Source organism: Melanotaenia boesemani, chromosome 3 (genome assembly GCF_017639745.1).
Source record: "Melanotaenia boesemani isolate fMelBoe1 chromosome 3, fMelBoe1.pri, whole genome shotgun sequence".
Lineage (NCBI taxonomy): Eukaryota > Metazoa > Chordata > Actinopteri > Atheriniformes > Melanotaeniidae > Melanotaenia > Melanotaenia boesemani.
The window spans coordinates 27,537,763-27,552,507 of record NC_055684.1 but is presented as its reverse complement, the minus strand read 5'-3'; the positions used below and the strand labels follow the sequence as shown (position 1 = coordinate 27,552,507).

General features: G+C 37.9%; 2 protein-coding genes across 3 annotated transcripts; both read left to right on the top strand.

Annotated features, from left to right (window-relative positions):
• The first annotated feature begins 366 nt into the window (after positions 1-366).
• On the top strand, positions 367-4,518 carry LOC121636675 (green-sensitive opsin). Of its 2 annotated transcripts, XM_041980401.1 has the most exons (6): positions 367-378; positions 1,165-1,522; positions 1,689-1,857; positions 2,844-3,009; positions 3,776-4,015; positions 4,420-4,518. In XM_041980401.1, exons 1-6 carry the CDS (start codon positions 367-369, stop codon positions 4,516-4,518), a joined length of 1,044 nt encoding a protein of 347 aa, XP_041836335.1. The 2 variants fall into 2 exon arrangements, with proteins under 2 accessions (XP_041836335.1, XP_041836334.1); XM_041980400.1 differs by lacking the exon at positions 367-378 and having other exon boundaries at positions 1,159-1,522.
• Positions 4,519-10,316: 5,798 nt separating this feature from the next.
• On the top strand, positions 10,317-13,712 carry LOC121636679 (green-sensitive opsin-like). The gene is made up of 5 exons (XM_041980405.1): positions 10,317-10,680; positions 10,787-10,955; positions 11,453-11,618; positions 12,534-12,773; positions 13,336-13,712. Exons 1-5 carry the CDS (start codon positions 10,317-10,319, stop codon positions 13,432-13,434), a joined length of 1,038 nt encoding a protein of 345 aa, XP_041836339.1. The 3' UTR covers positions 13,435-13,712.
• The last annotated feature ends 1,033 nt before the right edge of the window (positions 13,713-14,745 follow it).

The following is a 14,745-nucleotide window of genomic DNA, read 5'->3' as shown; positions in this document are numbered from 1 at the left end:
ACCACAAGCTTCTCCCTGAAGGCAGTGCAGGTTATTTTTTTTAATGCATTTCATTTGCAAAACAACTCCAAGAGTTTTACATAAAATATTACAGCAATGTGCAAAATAAACATTAAAAATAGGAGAATTAGAAAAGAAAAAAAAAAAAACAATTAAAAAACATAAATATAATAAGAAAAGCATCTGCCCATCTTAGCAAAACTTTCATCCAGTATGGCCTTCCAGTGTTCCACAACTGGGTTCTATGATCACATTTGCTATTTCTGTTCCTCCTCTGAATGATATGAACATAAACCTGAATTTCTTATCCAAAATTGTATCAAAACGCTGTCATCACCATGAGTCTAGGTTCTGCTGAAGGATTGCATGGGCCACCCCGTCCTTCCTATTGTTCACCAGTTAAATACTATAAAGGTCAGACCAAAAATAGATGCTAACAAGATAATCTAAGATAGAATTTGACTGATAAAACTGAAAGAAAAGCAAGTCATGGTATGAAGAATTAACAATGGTTTTCATAAAAGGCAGCAGCAGTTGGAAATTTTATTTAAAGCAAACAACAGTCTAGGTATGTTAAAGGATACAGTGCACAATTCATGAATTGGTGCATGAAGAAAGAAATGTTTCTAACCTGGATTTAAAAGTGTCTACATCTCCACTGGCAGGTTGTTTCCATTTGTTTGAAGGGGACTTGTCTGACGAAAGGTCGTTTAAAACGGATGTAGGGACGGATAAGGCGGATTTTGCATGTTTCCGGGAACAAACAGTATGCCACTGCAGTTTTGTCATGTTAAATAAATGCATACCTGTTTAGTGAAAATTTTACCCAAAAGAGCAATGAAGGAGAGAAAAAAATGAAAATGAGAAACTGAAAGAGTTTCTCTTCAATGTGTGTGAGACATTGATGCTTTCGGTTAGCAAACATGCCCTAAAAAACAACAAAAGAGATCACTGAAATCACTGATTAACACTTAATTATACTAAGAGATTATGGCTTGAATTCCCAGATCCTCTTAGCACATCTTCTTATAACGTCCCCTAGGGGCTATATAACCATGACTCCAGATCCACATGGAAGAAGTTGGAGAGCAAAGGCAGCTGCACAGACTGAGCTCAAGGGTTACTCTACTCTGTTAATCCAGATCCAAACCTGCGAAGATGGAGAACGGCACAGAAGGCAAGAACTTCTATATCCCCATGAACAACAGGACGGGGCTTGTGAGGAGTCCTTTTGAATATCCACAGTATTATTTGGCTGATCCCTGGTTTTTCAAATTACTGGGTGCCTACATGTTTTTTCTATTCTGCACTGGCTTCCCCATCAATGCTCTGACATTGGTGGTCACAGCTCAGAACAAGAAGCTGCGACAACCTCTGAACTTCATCCTGGTCAACTTGGCTGTGGCTGGACTGATCATGGTCACCTTTGGATTCACAGTCACCATTTACTCTTGCATGTTTGGTTATTTCAGTTTGGGACCTGCAAGCTGTGCTATGGAAGGATTCTTTGCTACATTGGGAGGTAAACCTTTAACTCACCCTACTTGTAGATTATTTCATTACTTGATTCCTGATTAATTTTATGTAGTTAATAAAGTTGTCAGACTAAATGAGCCATTTGCTGGTATAGTAGATGGTGAGATCTGTACTTTCTTATCACAACTTCTGCTCTTGTGTTTGTTCAACAGGTCAAGTGTCTCTCTGGTCTCTTGTGGTCTTAGCTGTTGAGAGATACATTGTGGTCTGCAAACCCATGGGAAGTTTCAAATTTACAGCCAGCCATTCTGCAGTAGGCTGTGCTTTCACCTGGATCATGGCTTGCTCTTGTGCTGTTCCTCCTTTGGTTGGCTGGTCAAGGTAATAAGATCATTCCCTAAAATATATTACAAGGCATGTCCACATCTGTGTTAGCTGAGTGGAAACTTTGATGTTTTGGTGGAAGTCTGGAATAAAGATTGTGAACTCAAAATTGTCTTGAAACAAACATTTTTTTAAACCTTTGCAAAAGGTTTAAGACAGGTACAAAGTGTAATGAAATTGACATGTGTTTGATAGAGAAATGCTGGATCAGTCAGTATTTAAGTCCTTCAGGTCAAGTAATGTCAGTTCTGTGACATGCATGGGTGCTGACTATTCCAACATTTTACTCACTAAACACCTTAATCAGATGTTGGGTTTGATCTTTTACTAGAGGCTAACTGGACAAGTAACACATGTGGTGGCCCCTTTGGCCGCTACTATCTTTAAAGCTACTAAACAAAATTATTTATATTGGAAGATTAAAGAAGTTACTTAAAAGGTTTTCTAAAAGGAGTTCCTGTAATTATGCAGCCTCCGTCATCAGACAGGAAGTATAAGATGATAAAGACAAGGACAAGTTGCCCAAAGCAGTGTTCCTCAACCCAGGTCCTCAGGACCCACTGCCCTGCATGTTTTAAAAATAACACTACTTTAAATGAATGGCTTTTCAACAGGAACTTGATAAAGAAATTTATTCATCTGAATCAGGTGCTTTAGAGTAGGAACCTCTCTAAGACTTGCAGGGTAGTGGGTCCTGAGGACCTGGATTAAGAAGCACTGGCCTAAAGTACAGCTTTTATTCCACAGCTATAATTGTACTTAATAATGACGTATGCATTAAGGCTGTTGTGATGGTTGTTTTCTGTGTATAATGTGGGGATGTGTTGTGTGGGGAATGGCTTGTATGTGTGAATGTTTTTAAATAGGAATGCACTCTATTGTTCCAGCTTAACTATCCTTAAATGGAAATTTGATTTTTATTTTTTTATTTACCATTAAAGAACAATGTAGAGAGTGGGTTGATGTAATTTCTCTTTTCACAGGTATATTCCTGAGGGGATTCAGGTTTCCTGTGGACCTGACTATTATACTCTGGCCCCAGGCTTCAACAACGAAGCATATGTGATGTACATGTTCAGCTGCCACTTCTGTTTCCCAGTTTTTACCATCTTCTTCACATATGGAAGCCTTGTGATGACAGTCAAAGCTGTAAGTGTTTAAAATGATATTGTTCTGATATAATTAATGAAAGGCGTGTACTTATATGCAGTTATTTTTATGACAAACTATTATTACATTAATAGAGAGTATTTCCAAAACCCCATTTCCAGGCTTAGCTGTGTCATTTTACAAACACACTGATTAGCCTCCAATATCTAAACTACATGCCTAATATTTTGTGTCCCAACATTCAATAGACAGATCTGAAACATCCAGGTATGGACTCCACTAGCAGACATTTAAAGCTGCCTTCATTTGTAAGTCACAGAGATATTAGTAGCAGATCCTTTAAGTCCAATAAGATACGAGGTGGAGTCTCCATGCATGCTGAATGATGGTGTTGCAGGGTGATCTGAAGGAAAATGTCAAACTGGAGGGCAGTGGACAGGAGTCAGTTTCGACTCTAGTATTATGACACTATAGTTGCAATACTCACTTGTTTAACAATCACAATTTAGCCTTTATCAAAGTTGCTTATTCCTAATATTTAATTTTTAGAAAACCTTTCAAGACATCAATGACAAGTACTGACTTCTCACTTGCTCTTTAAAATATCTCACTCCTTAGCTAGAGTTATTGTAGCATGACATCCAGCTCTGCCTGCCAGTGGTTTCAGTAATGTGTCTGTTCAGTAGATAATTGTTTTGAATAAAAATAATAATTTCATCTTTGATCTACATCTAATTCTAGCATTAAATCAGAAATCAATAAGGAACAAAGCATTGACATTAACTGTTGTTGATCACATTTCCAGGCTGCAGCCCAACAGCAGGACTCAGCTTCTACTCAGAAAGCTGAGAAAGAAGTGACACGTATGTGTGTCTTGATGGTGTTGGGCTTCCTTCTGGCATGGGTCCCATATGCATCATATGCTGCATGGATCTTCTTAAACAGAGGAGCTGCCTTCTCAGCTGTTTCCATGGCCATCCCTTCCTTCTTTTCAAAGAGCTCAGCATTGTTTAATCCTATTATCTACATTTTGATGAACAAACAGGTGAGTTTTTATGATATTTATTTAAATATAAACTGCAACAGTGATTTTATGCATTTTTAAATTACACTTGAAATATTAATTACTGAGAGATCAAAGCACTTCGTATTGGTCGGTGATAAGTCTAGATATTCTCCAGAATTGTTGTGTGTGTGTGTGTGCGTGTGTGTGACACTCATTAAATTGGTCATTTTAACTAACTATAGAGAAAGATCCATTGTCCTACTGGGGATGACAAACACATAGTAGTTTCTTATCACACAGCATTTACGTGTTTGTAATCAGATTAAAATGCCTCGTGTCTGTACTTTACATCTTCCTGTGGGCACTGGCTTGCAGGAACCCCCCCCCCTAAAAAAAAAACATAAAAACCAATTATGTTTTTCTCCTCTTGATTAAAATTTTAGTTTCGTAATTGCATGCTGGCAACAATTGGAATGGGTGGATCTGTTGACGATGAGACCTCAGTGTCGACCAGCAAGACAGAAGTCTCAACTGCTGCTTAAGGATAACAATTACACCTTTCTGGACAGCCTCATTCCTCATGTCTTCCTGTTTCTGAGTGGCAGCCTTGACATGGATACAAGCAAATGGATACAAGGTAAAATGTTCTGGAACTTAAGAACATAAATTTCTCAACACTGGCCATTGAAAGCATTTTACTGGACTTTAAAATAAAACACAGTCTGAAGTGTTTACTTGTTCAACAGTGGTGGTAACATCTGCTTGGAAAATGCTTGGATGGTGAATGAATGAGATTCACCTTTGTATTTTCATGAAATTGAGAGGTTTGCATATGTTACAGCCTCTATTATAATAGCCTGTAAATATTTTATAAGAGAAAATTATGTAGAAAAGCTCAATAAATGCATGCATGAAAAGATGTCATGGTTTGTCTTTCATTATCTTCACTTTTGTTGTTTTAGGTCAGTAATTGTACGAAACATGCAATGCGACCGACAGTGTCAGTGTCCTTACTAAAGATATGTTTCCGCAAATACCAGTGGTATAACTGTCAGTGATTGTTCTGTAACCTAGTTAGAGTAGGAGAGTTAAAGAAGGAGTCTTTAAGGCTCTTGGTTCTGGCATACCATGTCATCAAAGCTTGCCAACAGCCTCTTCCAACAAATTCCTTTAAACGACTTTGCCCTTTATCCTGTGAAGTTTCAAGGATCCTTTTGTTTTTTTGGTGATCTTAAAACAACCATAATCCATTGCTCACATCTGAGATACTGCTCACACAGAAAATGTTGGTGGAATATGCATTTAAATTTATCTTTTTTTCTTTTACATTTTGTTGTTTTGTCACCATAAAATTATAATTGTAGCCAAATGTGTTCAGTTAAAAGAAAGCTAACTATTTTTCCTATATAAATTGCTGCCTATTATAGGAATTTATCATCATAATCCTCTTGTTTTTGTTTTACATGAAAAATAATGATAATAATTGATAACATTTATATAGCACTTTTCAAGTGACCCACAGTATTTCACCTTCACTCCCCATTCATACCTGATGATGGTAAGCTACATGTGCTACAGCTACACTGGAGCAGATGGATGGAAATGTGGCAAACAGTCTCTGCCAACAGCCTCTTCAAACATTAGAAGTGGACTGGGACAAAAAAAAAAAGAAGAAAAACAAACAAACAAACAAACAACAAAAAAAAAAAAACACATCAGGTCTTGCTTTTTGGTGCAGACTGGCTCATAAATAATAATGCACAACAAAACTCTTTGTGCTCCATTGAATGTGAATATCAGCTGTGCAATTCCTTAAAACCCCTAAAACCATGGAGGGAGTAAATGGGAATCAGTGGGAGTGGACACCATAAATATTTCTAAAAAATTACATTTACTAATAAAGAAAAAATCTATATTCTTGCACAGTGATGAACATTAGAACAGCATTCATCCTATTGTATGTATAAGGGAGAAAGAAAATAGAAAGAACAGACATGAGAAATAATGGTTCAGATGCAAACTGTTCCTGGACTAAGTGTACAGTGTCTCTGTGTTTGCTGCCTGCTGTCCTCTTCTGGAGAAGTTATTTCAACCAGGTTACACAAAAAACTGAATGAACACTATTTTCTTTTTCATTTATTTAGTAAATAATTTTTTTTTTAACCCAGTGATTCAGTCAGGCCAAGAATTATTGAATTCACTGGTAAAGAGGCAAACTGCTGCATTAGTACAACATATGGACAAAAGTATAGACTAAAAAAATAATCTTAAAAAGTGTTTTATTCCTTTAAAAATATCCATAAACACTGCGTCTTACACATTTTGACCCAGAAGTAGTCAACTATCAGCCCACAACCAATTATAGACTAATAAAGAAAATCATAAATGTGCTAACTTATTGATAATCTTGATGAATGATGGTTAAAAAATGTTTTCACCTTCAACAAAAGGATTTAGTTCAGGCAGACAAAAAAAAAAAAAACTTTTTTAAGATCTGTTGTTTTAATCATGAACACAACCAGTTACCAGCTGTTCTCCTGCTGAAAACACTAAAATCATCATCTAATGTTATAAATGTAACAAGAAAAACTAACGTGGGATTAAAACAACTGTTTCATTACTGTGTTTTCATCATTTCAACACAGGTTTGTAAACTGCAAACTGTCTTGTATGGCTCAGACTTAATCGGTTTAATTGGTCTCTTTACTCAAAACAGGACCTCGTGATGTGGAAACTGTGCAGCTTACCAAAAGTTCTAACACCCTCATCTTCATCTATGGCAGCTGATAAAGGTCTAGCTGTGGCAAACATGCCAATCACCTATGGACATTCGGCAGCGTCCCCCCCGCCCCCATAATCGTGCAGTTTCTCTGCGCCTCCCCGAGGTTCCAACAGGTCTCTGCATCAACTGGCAGAAAACCAAATGGGATTTAAAATATCTGATTGGATCAGTCAGTCAGGTAGGTAAAGAACCAATGGGATGGAGACCAACGTGTTTCATGGGCCGGTAGTCAGGAAAGGAAGTTCTGTGCTGACTGTTTGGATAAATGATTTAACTCAGCAGCAAGGACGACAGCAAAAGGGGATATTTAATAGTTTGAGCTAGCCAGCCCAGTGTTAGTTAGGCTGCTGATCTGTCAAGTTTTATGGATTAGTCAGACAAATAAATAAACTGTGTTGACCCACAGGGAAACTGCCCAATGTGCCTGATGGTCAGTCCATCCTTGCTGACCACCACTAAAACATTGACATACATTCACACACTGATGCTGACACTGGAGGCAGGGTGGGTGAAATGTCTTGTCCAAAGACAAAATGACAGATTTGAAACACCAACCTTCCAGTTATTGAACAGCCTGCACTACCACCTGAGCCACTGGCAACCCGAATACATTTTAAGCACTCATACTATTTGTTATGGTTTGCAGCAACAGGAGACAATGACGTTGGACCCAACTGCAGAACAACAGAGGAGAGGAAGCCAAGTGGTATCTGGGGTTGTCATAATGAAACAAAAACAACCATTGATAACCAAAAAACTGAAACACAGAGTGACATAAAAATGATCCAGCCTCAGCCAACTAAAAACCAAGTGTCTATACAGAGAATAAAGCACAAAATGAGCAGCAGATGAGGCAATCAGTAAAAGAAATCAGGTATGACAACGAGAAATCAGAATCAGGAGCAGGAAGTGAACAGAAAACATAAGAGATTAAACTCAACTAAATAAAATGAGGAAACAAGAAAGAACTCAAAATGACAAGACCAGAAACTACAACTCCAATAGAACGGATTAAACACTAATATGGGTAATTATCCAATCATCAAACAAACAAACAAACTAAAAAAAAAAACAACAAAAAACCAAACAAACAAAATAAATGAAGCAGAAAAAAAGTAAAAAAAATACAAAAAAATACAATCTGAGTTACATTATCAGACAAGATTGGGGGTTCTCCTTGTCTGGTCCCTATAGTTTGTTAATATTTCCCCAGTAAGTCAGCTGACCAAAAAAACATATCAGCAGTTTAACCTTCTACATATATTCATAGTTCTGCATGCACTATTTTTCCTTTCTGACCTTGAGAATATATTGACTATTGGCTAGTCTGTATAGGAAGTGGAGGAGGAAGTGATTAAGGTTTGGCAAAGAATAATGAGCTTATCATCATTAGAAGCACTGAGAAGAAAACACATCCTCACATCACCAGATTAAGTGTAGAAGCAAATCACTAACTGCTCATGTTTGTAGGTTCTTATATTGCAGTATTATCAATAACAATCTTACCTGTTATCTGATACCTGATACCGGGCTGGGACAAAAAGTCAGACTGGAAGCCACACACTGACCCAGGTCACCCAACTCATACACTTCCATGTGCTAAGTAATAAGCAAAGCTCATTATTCAAAATAGCCCAAGATTCACACAAAGCATTGGACTGAGCCACCAGTTTAATGCTTTTCTCTCTCTAGCCCCCACCAACAGGCTCAATACAACAGTCACAACATGATTCCTATATACATGAAATGGTATTGTGTTGAGCAAAAAAAAGGTCAGGTGTGGGGAGTAGAGGACTTGTGAGAAATCTGTGTGTGCAGGTGAGAGCCTGACAAATCCATCTCTGAGTTCTCTGCAAAAGTGATTTTTTTAAGTACAGAGGAAATGTTTGCATCATCTTAAATGTGGCTTCTAAATGAGGAAAAATTAAACTACTCTCAGCTAGCTGGACTCCAATACTGAGAAAGGTTTACACATTTTGGCCTTTTCATGCAACCACTTTAGGGGACAAAAGGGGAGATTAAAGAGTTTGCCAAAGGTTATGAAGCAGAGTTTGATCTTTTCAGTAAGACAGAGGTGAATGGCATTGATGCTCATCCTCTATTAAAGTGGATGAAGGCGCAGCCCAGAGAAAAGAGAACCTTTGGAAATAATGGAATTTCACAAAGTTTCCTTTAAACAAGGAGGGACAGCTGGTGAAGAAATAAGACCTCAGAGATGATCCAAGTGTGGTGGAGAAGGACTTGGCTACCTACATTTAATACCGCTGATATCTCCCATGTCTTTGTCTGACTCCTGACCTCTCAAATGGACTCAAGGGTATTTGTGTGTGTGTGCCAGGATCACTGTCTGCAAACCCATTATTGAGAAGGACAGAGCCTGATGATCCCCGACGTGCAACTTTATCTCCAGAGCCTATGCACATCTAGCCTTTGTGTGGCATCCACTAGTTAGCTTAAGCAGAGAGAGAACACATCATACTTCACAGTCAAAACAGCCAATCCTTGTTCTAATAACAATGTCAGCTAGCTCTTTGGGTGTTAAGTGACAAGTTTACCTGTCAGGGTCTGCATGTTTTATGTCATGGCATGAATACGATTAATTGCACAGGTTTCTGTAAAGCTACTGTTTAATATTGTTTTTATTTGTCAGAGAGACCACTATGTCTGAGATTTATGATTTAATATGATGAAACGAAGAAAAAAAAATGCTGTAATGCAAATACATACAAAAATAAAACAAGAGAAAAAGAATAAAGTAAATTAAATATAACCAGAACAGCATCTGTCCATCTTGACAAAAATTTTACCCAGTATGGCTTTCTAGTGTTCTATAATTAAGCCGTATCATCACATTTGCTATTTCTGTTCAGCATCTGAATGATGTGAACAGAAACCGGGAATTCCTTATTTCAAATGGTACTAAAACACTGTTGTCACCATGAGTCTTGATTCTGCTTTGATGCTCAAGGACTGCATGGGCTACCTCGTCTTCCCTATTGTTCCTCAGTAAAAGTTGCAATGGCATATAGGCCAGACAAGAAAAAGATCAAAAGAAAAGTTTTTAACTTGGATTTAAAAGTGTCTACATTGGGGGAAGTTTAAACGTGGTAATTTAAAATGGATGTAGGGACAGATTAGGTAGAATTTGCATGTGTCCAGGAATGAACAGTATGCCACTGCAGTTTTGTCATGTTAAATAAATGCATACCTGTTTAGTAAAAGTTTACCAAAAACAGCAATGAAGGAGAAAAAAAAGGAAAATGAGAAACCAGAAGATTTTCTCTCCAATGTGTATGAGACATTAATGCTTTCAATTAGTAAACATGTCCTAAAAAACAACAAAAGAGATCACTGAAATCACTGATTAACATTTAATTATACTAAGAGATTATGGCTTGAATTCCCAAATCCTCTTAGCACATCTTCTTATAACGTCCCCTAGGGACTATATAACCATGACTCCAGATCCACATGGAAGAAGTTGGAGAGCAAAGGCAGCTGTACAGACTGAGCTCAAGGGTTACTCTACTCTGTTAATCCAGATCCTAACCTGCGAAGATGGAGAACGGCACAGAAGGCAAGAACTTCTATATCCCCATGAACAACAGGACGGGGCTTGTGAGGAGTCCTTTTGAATATCCACAGTATTACTTGGCTGATCCCTGGTTTTTCAAATTACTGGGTGCCTACATGTTTTTCCTGCTCTGCACTGGCTTCCCCATCAATGCTCTGACATTGGTGGTCACAGCTCAGAACAAGAAGCTGCGACAACCTCTGAACTTCATCCTGGTCAACTTGGCTGTGGCTGGACTGATCATGGTCACCTTTGGATTCACAGTCACCATTTACTCTTGCATGTTTGGTTATTTCAGTTTGGGACCAACGAGCTGTGCTATAGAAGGATTCTTTGCTACATTGGGAGGTAAGCCTTTTACATTTATCTCATATTTCATTACATTTGCTGGTATAGTAGATGGTGAGATCTGTACTTTCTCATCACAACTTCTGCTCTTGTGTTTGTTCAACAGGTCAAGTGTCTCTCTGGTCTCTTGTGGTCTTAGCTGTTGAGAGATACATTGTGGTCTGCAAACCCATGGGAAGTTTCAAATTTACAGCCAGTCACTCTGCAGTAGGCTGTGCTTTCACCTGGATCATGGCTGTTGCTTGTGCTGCTCCTCCTTTGGTTGGCTGGTCAAGGTAATGAGATGATTCCCTAAAATGGATCACAAAACATGTCCACATCTGGTTTAGCCTTGTAGAATTTAGTTGTCTTTTATTGGGGCTCACTGCAAATAGGTATCCCCTAAATAATTTTCTTGAAAACACTCAACAACATTACAATAATTGTAATATAAAAGGAGCTGCTTTTCCTGTAACATCTATTGAGCCTCTGCCATCAGACAGAAATATAGGATGATAAAAACAAGGACAAGCTGCCTAAAGTACAGCTTTTATTCCACAGCTGTAATTGTACTTAATAATGACGTATGCATTAAGGCTGTTGTGATGGTTGTTTTCTGTGTATAATGTGGGGATGTGTTGTGTGGGGAATGACTTGTATGTGTAAATCTTTTTAAATAGGAATGCACTCTATTGTTCCAGCTTAACTATCCTTAAATGGAAATTTGATTTTTATTTATTTACCATTAAAGAACAATGTAGAGAGAGGGTTGATGTAATTTCTCTTTTCACAGGTATATTCCTGAGGGGATTCAGGTTTCCTGTGGACCTGACTATTATACTCTGGCCCCAGGCTTCAACAACGAAGCATATGTGATGTACATGTTCAGCTGCCACTTCTGTTTCCCAGTTTTTACCATCTTCTTCACATATGGAAGCCTTGTGATGACAGTCAAAGCTGTAAGTGTTTAAAATTAAATTGTTCTGACATTTACTGACGGTATACTCTTATATGCAGTTAATTTTTTTAAGGAAAACTATTATTACTTTAATAAAGAGTATTTCCAATTAAATGCCCATATCCAGATTTAGAGATGTCATTTTACAAATACACTGATGCCACATGCATAATATTGTGTGGTCCATCATTAAAAAGTCAGATCTGAAACATCCTGGTTTGGACTCTACTAGACATTTATAGCTGCCCCCTTTTAAAACACAGTGGGATATTTGTAACAGATCCTTAGTTTACTTCCACTAAGGTTTGAGGTGGAACCTCAATGGAAGCTGGATGGACCAAGTCAAGAGCTTGAATCTCTTTAAAAAGTTTTTCAAACAAATCTTGAAGAACTTTTGGAGTGTGGCAGGGTGCAACATCCTGTTGGAAATGGGCACTGTCATCGGGGAATATTGTTGTGCATCTTTTGCAGCAGTGTTCCGGTTTGTGTTTGTCTGTCTGATAGTACATTCCCCACAGCAAAGTACCTCCAGTTGCTTACCTTCTTTCCATTGTGTTTCCTGGTCTGAAAGAAAATGTTATCCATCAGACTGGGCCATTGTTGATCTGTATTTAATTTCTGATTCTAATGATTACATGGCTCTTTACTCAACTGCAGCAGTGGACAAGATGCAGTTTAGGCACTTTTAGTGCTACACTCTGCTATGCTCTGACTTAATTGTTTAGCCCTTATCTAATCTACTTATACTTAATCTTTTGTTTTCTTTCAATCCTTTCAAGACATAAATTACAATAACTAACTCCTTATTTATGGGAGCTATCATCTTTATTCTTGATCTGGCTTTAGCTTTAAATAAAAAAAAAAACTAGTACTGGAACAAAGCATAAACATTAACTGTTGTTGATCTCATTTCCAGGCTGCAGCCCAGCAGCAGGACTCAGCTTCTACTCAGAAAGCTGAGAAAGAAGTGACACGTATGTGCGTCTTGATGGTGTTTGGCTTCCTCCTTGCATGGGTCCCATATGCTTCATTTGCTGCATGGATCTTCTTCAACAGAGGAGCTGCTTTCTCAGCTGTTTCCATGGCCATCCCTGCCTTCTTTTCAAAGAGCTCGGCATTGTTTAATCCTGTTATCTACATTTTGATGAACAAACAGGTCAGTTACTTTTGTCTAGCACACACTAATATTTTCTTATTATGGGGTTGCAACTCAGCATTTATGCAGAGACAAGTATCAAATAAATTGTGATAAACAGTAAAAAAAAAACTTGAAATTGCAATAATATTAATTACTGAGAGATCAAAGAATGCAGTTTCACTTGTCTCAATATTCTGCTGATTTTATTATTTTTTAATTATTATTTTAAATGATTCTCATTGAATTGGTCATCTAAGTAAAAATAAAAATCCATTGTCCCATTGGGGATGACAAACACACAGTAATTTATCTCACAGCGATTACATGTTTATAATCAGATTAAAATGCCTCCTGTCTGTACTTTACATCTTCCTGTGGGCACCAGCTTGCAAACACAGACTTATGTCTGACTATAAATAAACAGATGATGGAGTTACAAGTCTTCAAAAAGAAATTTGTCCTACAATGATAATAAATGTTGATATTCTGGAGATTGTTGTGACATTATACAGTAACAAGAATTTAATGTCTGAGTATGATTTAAAAATAAATTTTTTTCTCCTTTATTTGATTTTTTTAGTTTCGTAATTGCATGCTGGCAACAATTGGAATGGGTGGATCTGTTGACGATGAGACCTCAGTGTCGACCAGCAAGACAGAAGTCTCAACTGCTGCTTAAGGATAACAATTACAGCTTTCTGGACAGCCTCATTCCTCATGTCTTCCTGTTTCTGAGTGGCAGTCGTGGCATGGATACAAGCAAATATATTCAAGATAATATGTTCTGGAACATATGGACATACGTTTCTCAACACTGGCCATGGAAAGCATTTAATTTTACACATTATTATTTATGGTGTGTATCCCAGGGGGAAAAAAGGACTCTGAAATTAAACACAGTTTACTTGTTGAATAGTAATGATGACATCTGCTTGGAAAATGCTTGGATGGTGAATGTGTGAGATTCATCTTTGTATATTTGTGAAATTGAGAGATTTGCATATGTTTCAGCCTCTGCCATAGCCTGTAAACATTTTATAAAGGAAAAAATTGTAGAAAAATGTAATAAATGCATGCATCAAAAGATGTTATGGTTTCCCCTTATCTTGTTGTTTTTAGTTAGAAACTGCTGGCATATAAAACATGCAATACTTTCTAGGTATATAAGTATATAAGCTTTATTACTCCCAGTGGTATAACTGTCATTGTTAGTTCTGTAACCTAATTAGAGTTAAAGAATAAGTCTTTGACGTGTTTTTTATCTGGCATACCATGTCATCAAAGCATGCCAAGAAACTGTTCTAACAAATTCCTTTTAAACGACTTTGCCCTTTATCCTGTGAAGTTTCAAGTATCCTTCAGTTTCCTTCGTGTTCTCAAAACAACCATAATCCATTGCTCATATGTCAAATATTTCAGACAGAAAAAATACATCAATGTTGATGCAACAGTGAGTATTATTCTTGTAACCAGTTACAACAGGAAAGTCAAAGAATGAGCCTTTGAGTTAGGTGTGTCTAACTCTGCAGATTTTTGTGTTTCCCTGTATCAACACACCTGATTGCAATCAAATGGATCCAACAGCTTCTTGTCAACTACTTCAAAATGACTTATTTTATTTCAGTCGGGTGTGTTGGAGCAGGGAAAAAACAAAAACCTGCAGGATAGCAGCCCTACACCTACTGATAACTCTTCCCACCCACACAGAGTCCCTGCACCACCCTGCACCACCCTGCACCACCCCCATGCCCCACACGGGCCAGAGCAAGGCAGGCCTCAAACCCAAACAACAACACCCTCCCTCCTCCCATGACGTGATGGACCCCACGGCTATCAGGCACAGGGAGGGGCACAACAGGAAGAACTCTCCTCGCGGGCAACCAGCTGGCTGTGGTAGGCGACCTGGTTGCCCCAGAACTGGCTTCCTGTTAGTTACAGAATAGATTTTATGGTAGTGAAGGGTTTAGACTCAGAAAATATCTGCAATTTG